This window comes from Hemibagrus wyckioides, linkage group LG25 (assembly GCF_019097595.1).
Source record: "Hemibagrus wyckioides isolate EC202008001 linkage group LG25, SWU_Hwy_1.0, whole genome shotgun sequence".
Taxonomy (NCBI): domain Eukaryota; kingdom Metazoa; phylum Chordata; class Actinopteri; order Siluriformes; family Bagridae; genus Hemibagrus; species Hemibagrus wyckioides.
In genome coordinates this window covers 15,751,923-15,761,209 of record NC_080734.1, presented here as the reverse complement: position 1 = coordinate 15,761,209, position 9,287 = coordinate 15,751,923, and the positions used below count along the sequence as shown (strand labels likewise).

The 9,287-nt window shown below is 40.1% G+C and overlaps 1 protein-coding gene across 1 annotated transcript; it reads right to left on the bottom strand.

The window, feature by feature from the left end:
* Positions 1-67: 67 nt before the first annotated feature.
* On the bottom strand, positions 68-2,761 carry ftr63 (finTRIM family, member 63). The gene is made up of 4 exons (XM_058379221.1): positions 2,100-2,761; positions 1,725-1,820; positions 1,411-1,644; positions 68-1,321 (listed from the first exon to the last, which is right to left on the bottom strand). Exons 1-4 carry the CDS (start codon positions 2,676-2,678, stop codon positions 167-169), a joined length of 2,064 nt encoding a protein of 687 aa, XP_058235204.1. The 5' UTR covers positions 2,679-2,761; the 3' UTR covers positions 68-166.
* Positions 2,762-9,287: the final 6,526 nt, after the last annotated feature.

The following is a 9,287-nucleotide window of genomic DNA, read 5'->3' as shown; positions in this document are numbered from 1 at the left end:
ATTGGAGCAGGCATGGGACAAATTATAAACCCAAATTTAGGCCCAGACATGGGATTGAGTGACAGGTCCTGAGGGTAATCGGATTGGGATTGAGTGACAGGTCCTGAGGGTAATCGGATTGGGATTGAGTGAGAGGTCTTGAGGTTAATCAGAATACTGATTGAGATTAAGCATTAGGATCAAATGCAGTTTGAGGCTGAATGTTTGGTTGTCTTAAGCTCTGAAACTTTGCAGAATTTTTAGCGCTTTTGCTGGATTGGGCTAGCATGGAAAGTGTTAAGGATGGACCAAATACAGTTTCAGGCTGAGTGTTTGGTGGAATGAAGCACCGAAACTCTGTAGAATTTTTAGCGCTTTTGCTGGATTGGGCTTGCGTGGAAGATGTTGAGGACGAGTCAAATGCAATTTGAGGCTGAATGTTTGGTTGTCTTAAGCTCTGAAACTTTGCAGAATTTTTAGCGCTTTTGCTGGATTGGGCTAGCATGGAAAGTGTTAAGGACGGACCAAATACAGTTTCAGCCTGAGTGTTTGGTGGAATGAAGCACTGAAACTCTGTAGAATTTTTAGCGCTTTTGCTGGATTGGGCTTGCGTGGAAGATGTTAAGGACGAGTCAAATGCAATTTGAGGCTGAATGTTTGGTTGTCTTAAGCTCTGAAACTTTGCAGAATTTTTAGCGTTTTTGCTGGATTGGGCTAGCATGGAAAGTGTTAAGGACGGACCAAATACAGTTTCAGCCTGAGTGTTTGGTGGAATGAAGCACCGAAACTCTGTAGAATTTTTAGTGCTTTTGCTGGATTGGGCTTGCGTGGAAGGTGTTGAGGACGAGTCAAATGCAGTTTGAGGCTGAATGTTTGGTTGTCTTAAGCTCTGAAACTTTGCAGAATTTTTAGCGCTTTTGCTGGATTGGGCTAGCATGGAAAGTGTTAAGGACGGACCAAATACAGTTTTAGGCTGAGTATTTGGTGGTATGAAGCACCGAAACTCTGTAGAATTTTTAGCGCTTTTTCTGGATTGGGCTTGCATGGAAGGTGGTGAAGAATATACTGATGTAGTTTGTGATTCTGAAGAGGTTTCTGCAAGGGTGTCAAAGATGAGTGACGTTTGTGAACCTGATTCGAATTTGGATTTCGAGGCAGGCTTATGAAAACTAGGTACATTGAATTTCACTTGAGAAGCTGAATCAGGATACAATTTGATACTTTCAATATTCTCTTTAAGGTTATGGACAAATATCTTTACATCCTCATATGAGTATGGCATATTAATGTTTACCCTGGGAATGGCCTCAGGTAGACTAAAATCATGGAAAGACTGGAAACTCTACAAGGAAAAAAAATGAGAAAAATAATATAAATTCCAAACAGAGATAATAAACTTCTGGATGTAATGCTATAAGAAACATATGTTACCTGGAAGAAAAGGATGTCATCTTGTTTTTGTAAGAGTTGCTTAAGCTCTTCATTTTTACTCTTGAGCTCAACAATCTCCTGCTCCACTTGCTTCAGGTGTTCTTTGGTGCAATTCACTTCAGCATTTTCCTGAGCTCTTATCTGGTTTGTCACCTCAGAGCATTTTTTCTCAATGGACTGAATAAGTTCTTGAAACAACCTCTCAGTGTCCTCTACTGCTACTTGAGCAGAATGCTGTCAAAAGTGTGGATTAGCTTTATTTAGGCTTCAAGACAACTCTCTTTTATCTTGTTTATTTCTGCAATGCCCCTCACCTTGATTGACTCTAAAGATTTCACCAGCTCTAGACAGTCCTCCTCTCTCTTCACAATTCTCTGCGTGTAGTTGTTCTGGGTCTCTAAGACCTGTTTCTATGGGAAATATGATAGGTTAAATAATGATGTTTTTTTCTCAATTTTCATTGACTCCATCATGCAAATACAATCACTGAATCCAGAACAACAGCGTTCATTTCTTTGCAGTTAATGTGCGGTTTAAGTTACTGAAATGAATCAAACTCTGAATTTTAGATATGTGCAGTTTCAACTCTACAGCTAAGAAATGGGACTGTAAAAGGATTCTGCATATATTGTTAACAGCTTAATTGTTTATAAAATATGTGTGTATGCAGTTGATTCATGTCCACTTACCTCTTTCTCTGCTCTCTCGGCTGCAGTTGAAACCATATTATGATTGGAATGCTCATCCAAGGTGCATAGATAGCAAATGCATTTCTGATCTGTACGACAGAATACCTCCAGAAGTTTTCCATGCTGTGGGCAGATTCTCTCATGTAGTTTTGCAGAGGCTTCAATCACAGTATGCTTCATCAGGGCAGAAGATTCCTTGTGTGGTCGAAAATGATCTTCACAGTAAGATGCCAGACATACCAGGCAGGACTTGACTGCTTTGCATTTATTTCCAGTACAGATATCACACTCCACATCTGCAGAATTAGCATAACAGTGATCAGAGAGTTGTACTCCATGTTGTCTTAGTTTCTCCACTAAACCAGCCAGCATGTTGTTCTTGCGTAGAGTAGGCCTTGTATCAAAGGTCTCTCTGCACTGAGGACAACTGTAGACACCTTGCTGCTGATCCCAGCTTCTAGTAATGCAGGACATGCAGAAACTGTGCCCACAAGCTAAAGTCACTGGATCTGTCAGTAAATCCAAACAGATTGAACAGCACAACTCTTCTTCGTTTATTAAAATACAAGCTTCTGCCATTTTAGTGAACCAAATAAAGAACAACCAGTTCAAAAGAGAGCAGTGGCATAACACAGTCGTCAGTTTCGTTTTCTCCAGTAAACAAATAAGTCCAGCCCACTTCCTGGTTAAGTTGATCAGGTAAGAGCCTACTCTGTGATGTAATTTAAAAACTAGGATCTTTAAACTGAGGCTTTGCACACAAGTTTATATTCAAGATTCCAGCAGACACTTTCACTGAACTTAAACAGAAACAATCAAACAACAATAAACTGGTGAATGAGCTAGGTGAGTTTGTAGCTGGTTCATTATTATTATTATTATTATTATTATTATTATTATTATTTATACACTTCCATGATATGATCATAGGCTGAAAATCATGTTTGTCCCAATCTTGTTTGTAGCATCCTTATCTAGTATTTGTTTAAGGGCAATGACAATGTATTTGTGCCTTAATTAGCCTTTAAGAGGTATTTAGACTAGATACTAAAACAGGAATTTCAGTAATTAAGCTGGTGATGCTTAAAATCTATCCCTGAAATAGATTCTATTTAATAACTGCAAATGAGCCAGCAGCAAATTTAATAGCTTTTTTTGGTAACTGATGCTATATTTCATGCAATGTCTATTGGTAGAATTATAGAATTTTCAATTATAGTGATGAAGCCCAGAATTCATTGGTATTAGTCAAAGTATGTGTGTGTGTGTGTGTGCACGCAATTATGCTGGATTAATATACAATGTTAAACGGTGAATGTTGTTTCCTTTTTTAATTTATTTAAAAAGGGTCAATGTATTCTTTAGGTATTTATGACTTATACTGTAGTATTGACACGTTGTACCTTTGTGTTACATTTTTAAATAAAAGGCTGGTACTAAACAATTATCTCTGATGACAACTCACACTTGGAAGACCAAAATTAAAGAAAAGCGTCTTGCTGTGATATAAATGGTGAACTACTGGGGGGGTGCCATGGGATCTTGTACTATTTTTGTAATGTAGTTCTCATCATTCCATTCAGTGCAGTGATAATCATTAAAATAATCATGTAGGAGTTATTATATTACACAGAGGCACACAGGCTGATATGTAATAATTAATGAAACAATTCCACACAAATTAAAGATGTATGTTCAATTATATGTTTTTATTTATTCTGAGCCTGATTAACAATTGTAGGGTGCTTACAAGCTTTCATAAACAAATGACCTCATGTAACAGACAAAACCCACAACAGATATCATAATGTAGTCATGTTTTCCAAAATGTAAATCAACATTCAGAAACCAGACAGGAAACAAAATAAGTCCACCCTTTCTACTTCCAAAATTAGCCAGGAGTTGCTAAATAAATGCACAAACAAATTCTTCTGGAGCATCCAAGAAGAAAGGATATTAACACACACACACACACACACACATATCTGAAGTCACACTAATTTCCTATAAATTTTCATAACTATGTTTTTCCATAGTGACAGTTTTGAAACCCATCACCTCCCTATTTCTTCTCTACTATTTATTAACTCAAGCACTAAGTAGAAGCTTTCACTTAAAGTCCTAAGTGAAGGTGTGGACTAAACTCACAAGCATGTTAGATGCCAGTAAAAAAAAAAGCAATAAAAACCTTAAGCATTTTAAAATCAGCTGTACTCCTACTGTTATTTTTATGTTTTGCTCAGAGGTTTTGAATGGAGCACACTGGAGCAGGCATGGGACAAAACACAAATTCAGGCCCAAATTTGGGATTGAGTGACAGGTCTTGAGGTTAATCGGATTGGGATTGAGTGACAGGTCTTGAGGTTAATCGGATTGGGATTGGGATTGAGTGACAGGTTTTGAGGTTAATCAGATTGGGATTGAGTGACCAGTCTTGAGGTTAATCGGAATGCTGATTGAGATTAAGCATCAGGTGTTGAGGAGAAATTAGTAGCATTTCTTGATTGGAACCCAAATTCTGATTGGGTTGTGTTGCGGACAACCCAAATACAGTTTGAGACTGAGTGGCAGGTGTTGAGGACAACTGTAATACAGTTTGGGATTGATTAGCTGGTGTTGAGAAGAACCCAAATACATTCTGGGATTGAGTGGCAGGTGTTGCAGACAACTCAAACCCTACAGGGTTTGTGGAACCGAAGATGGATTGGGAATGAGTGTCAGGTGTTTAGGACAACCCAAACCCTGTAGCTTTGGTGGAACCAAAGATGGATTGGAATTGAGTGGCAGGTATTGAAGACAACCTAACTACAGTTTGAGATTGAGTGGCAGGTGTTGAGGACAACCCCAATACAGTTTGCGATTGAGTGGCAGGTGTTGAGGACAACCCAAACCCTGTAGGTTTTATGGAATCAAAGATGGATTGGAATTGAGTGGCAGGTGTTGAGGACAACCCAAATACACTTTGAGATTTGGTGACAGGTGTTGAGGACAACCCAAATACACTTTGAGATTGAGTGGCAGGTGTTGAGGACAACCCAAATACACTTTGAGATTGAGTGGAAGGTGTTGAGGACAACCCAAATACACTTTGAGATTGAGTGGAAGGTGTTGAGGACAACCCAAATACACTTTGAGATTGAGTGGCAGGTGTTGAGGACAACCCAAATACACTTTGAGATTGAGTGGCAGGTGTTGAGGACAACCCAAATACACTTTGAGATTGAGTGGCAGGTGTTGAGGACAACCCAAATACACTTTGAGATTGAGTGGAAGGTGTTGAGGACAACCCAAATACACTTTGAGATTGAGTGGCAGTTGTTGAGGACAACCCAAATACACTTTGAGATTGGGTGGCAGGTGTTGTGGACAACCCAAATACAGTTTGGGATTGAGTGGCAGGTGTTGAGGACAACCCAGACCCTGTAGGATTTATGGAACCGAAGATGGATTGGGATTGAGTGGCAGGTGTTGAGGACAACCCAAATACACTTTGAGATTTGGTGTCAGGTGTTGTGGATAACCCAAATACAGTTTGGGATTGAGTGGTAGGTGTTGAGGACAACCCAGACCCTTTAGGTTTCGTGAAGCCAAAGATGGATTGGGATTGAGTGGCGGGTGGTGAAGAAAATGCAAATGTAGTTTGTGATTCTGCAGAGGTTTTAGCAAGGGTGTCAATTACAAATGATGTTTGTGAACCAAATTTAAATTGGGGTTTCGAGGCAGGCTTATGAAAACTAGGTACATTGAATTTCACTTGAGAAGCTGAATCAGGATACAATTCGGTGCTTTTAATATTCTCTTTAAGGTTATTGACAAATACCTTTACATCCTCATATGAGTATGGCATATTAATGTTTACCCTGGGAATGGCCTCAGGTAGACTAAAATCATGGAAATACTGGAAACTCTTCAAGGAAAAAAAATGAGAAAAATAATATAAATTCCAAACAGAGATAATAAACTTCTGGATGTAATGCTATAAGAAACATATATGTTACCTGGAAGAAAAGGATGTCATCTTGTTTTTGTAAGAGTTGCTTAAGCTCTTCATTTTTACTCTTGAGCTCAACAATCTCCTGCTCCACTTGCTTCAGGTGTTCTTTGGTGCAATTCACTTCAGCATTTTCCTGAGCTCTTATCTGGTTTGTCACCTCAGAGCATTTTTTCTCAATGGACTGAATAAGTTCTTGAAACAACCTCTCAGTGTCCTCTACTGCTACTTGAGCAGAATGCTGTCAAAAATGTTGATTAGCTTTATTAAGGCTTCAAGACAACTCTCTTTTATCTTGTTTATTTCTGCAATGCCCCTCACCTTGATTGACTCTAAAGATTTCACCAGCTCTAGACAGTCCTCCTCTCTCTTCACAATTCTCTGCGTGTAGTTGTTCTGGGTCTCTAAGACCTGTTTCTATGGGAAATATGATCTGTTTTTTCTCAATTACCTATGACTGTATCATGCAAATACAATCACTGAATCCAGAACGATGTGTTACTTAACATAAACTTGGGTTCTTTGATAACAGAGTGAGGTGTTTCACTATGGGAATCGCTTTGGACGCGAAAGCTGCAATGACACCATGTCAGTCTTCAACAGACAGGTTGACATGTGACCAAGCTCCTCCCCTCTATATTCATCAGGCCGGCCCGTGCCAAGGTCATTATAGAGGTTTCTTCCCGTACCCATGCAAGGAGGGAAGTGTATGTGAAACACCTCACTCTGTTATCAAAGAACTCGGGTTTACATAAAGTAACCCATCGTTCTTTTTCTAACTTCGCTTGGTGTTTCACTACTGGAGATATAGACCACTCCCTGATTGCACCCAAATCACTTTATCCTCCAGAACAATTATGTGGGCACAGACCTACCAGCTCCCAGCACTGCATGTGCTAAGGATGGTTCAGACACATTCAGTCTATAAAACCCAGTGGTGGGCTGTCACGTAAGGCCTTCTCTGCTGGCCTAAACAGCAGTGATCTGAATCACTGACTTGCATTTTAATATATTTAATATATTTTTCCATGAATGTATATTCAATTATTCCCAATAGTCTATTCTCTACATTTCATAGCTTTTCTCTTGGTTGTGCTGCTTCCAGTAGTGTATATTTATGATAAGAGTATTTATCCAATCATATTTCAGCCAGTGTTGCCAGGGTGAAAGAAATCTGCCTTAAGGCATTCAGAATCAATAGCGCAGGCGCCAGTGGCTTAAAATAAGTGGCAATGAAATTGTTACATTAACCAATCAGACTTCGAGTTGGTGTCACTGGGACCATCTAGCAGGCATACGATTACGTCAGCAATTCCCCGTCCTTTGATTGAATAATTGGAGTAGTCAGAGGCAGCTAACCGCACATATACATTGTTTCTATTTTCGCTGTGTCTCATTTCGGATGCTGCGTCCTCCGGAGATTGCAGTTTGCTGCATACATCATCAAGAATGTCTTTTTTTGAGAAAAGTAACCGTAGTAAAATTGACTATTCCTTGTGAGGTGTGAAATACTGTAGGCTAATTTCTTTTTTACTTTGCTATTTAATGGTTGGTTTGTATCTATTGCCGTGGTGTCATAATGAGGTTATAGAGGTGGATTAATTCAGTAAGGACACCAGTGAAGGCCTAAGTGTGAAATGCACGGCCCGCCACTGATAAAACCGGACAAAAGTATGTGGCGTAGCCCAACTTGCTGCTGAACAAATATCTTGAACCAAAACTCCCCTGAGTAAGGCCCATGGTGTAGCCATACCCTATGTGGAGTGGGCTCTCTAGCCCTTAGGTGGTTGAAGGCCCCTGCAATTATAGGCTAAAGATATAGCCTCTACGATCCAATGAGACAGTTGTTGACGAAACAGCGGCTTCCCCTTGTGAGGAGTAGCCCATGAAATGCCTTGTCCTCCTGTTTCCCGAGAGTGCTGGTTTCCCTCATCTTCACAGTAAAGTCACCGTGTTGAGCGAGCACACAGATTGTCCCATGAATTTATACATCCTCTGATAAATTGACACGTTTACTCGACAGCAAAATCTAAGAGGAGACAGAAATAGAGCAAAGGCATAAAGGTTCCTCTCTGCACCTTAAGCGTCTTTGGCTGCAGGCCAAGCTAGGCCCAATTTCGCCATGGCTTATTTACACACCTCATGCAAGTTGCTGTCTACAAGTTACTGTGAAGTCGTTCATGCTAGGTGGCCTAGACTGTTGGACGGGGAGAGGGAATTGTCTTCCTCTTCTTCATTGTACATGTCGAAATCGAGGAGATCAGAGTTAGCATCGTCCTCTGCCTCTTCAACCCCCCCCTCCCCTAAGAAATGGGACTGTAAAAGGATTCTGCATATACTGTTAACAGCTTAAGTGTTTATGAAATATGTGTGTATGCAGTGGTCTCATGGTCACTTACCTCTTTCTCTGCTCTCTCGGCTGCAGTTGAAACCATATTATGATTGGAATGCTCATCCAAGGTGCATGGATAGCAAATGCATTTCTGATCTGTACGAGAGAATACCTCCAGAAGTTTTCCATGCTGTGGGCAGATTCTCTCATGTAGTTTTGCAGAGGCTTCAATCACAGTATGCCTCATCAGTGCAGAAGATTCCTTGTGAGGTTGAAAATGATCTTCACAGTAAGATGGCAGACATACCAGGCAGGACTTGACTGTTTTCCATTTATTTTCAGTACAGATATCACACTCCACATCTGCAGAATTAGCATAACAGTGATCAGAGAGTTGTACTCCACGTTGTCTTAGTTTCTCCACTAAACCAGCCAGCATGTTGTTCTTGCGTAGAGTAGGCCTTGTATCAAAGGTCTCTCTGCAATGAGGACAACATTTATAAAATACCACATGAAAGGGTCTAAAATTTTAACACACATTTTTTAAAAGTGAATCAAATTGGCCTGTTATAACACACTGAGCCTTTTAACCTGTGTGGTGGCAAGTCTGCACTCTGACTTGAAATAATTAACAAACTACACACGGACACAAGGGTGCGAGTCAAAGCAAAGAGATAAGAAAGGAATTTTTATTTTGCCGCAGCAAAAGGCATCTCAAACACAGTGCAATGAGATTACACAGCGGAGAGGCAAGGCCCGCTATCACAGGTAACTTTTAGGTGCACCCTAAACCAAATGTATACGTGTCCAACAGCACGAAACTCTTGTAGAATGGTACATCTCACTTCCATAAAAGGAGCTCTAT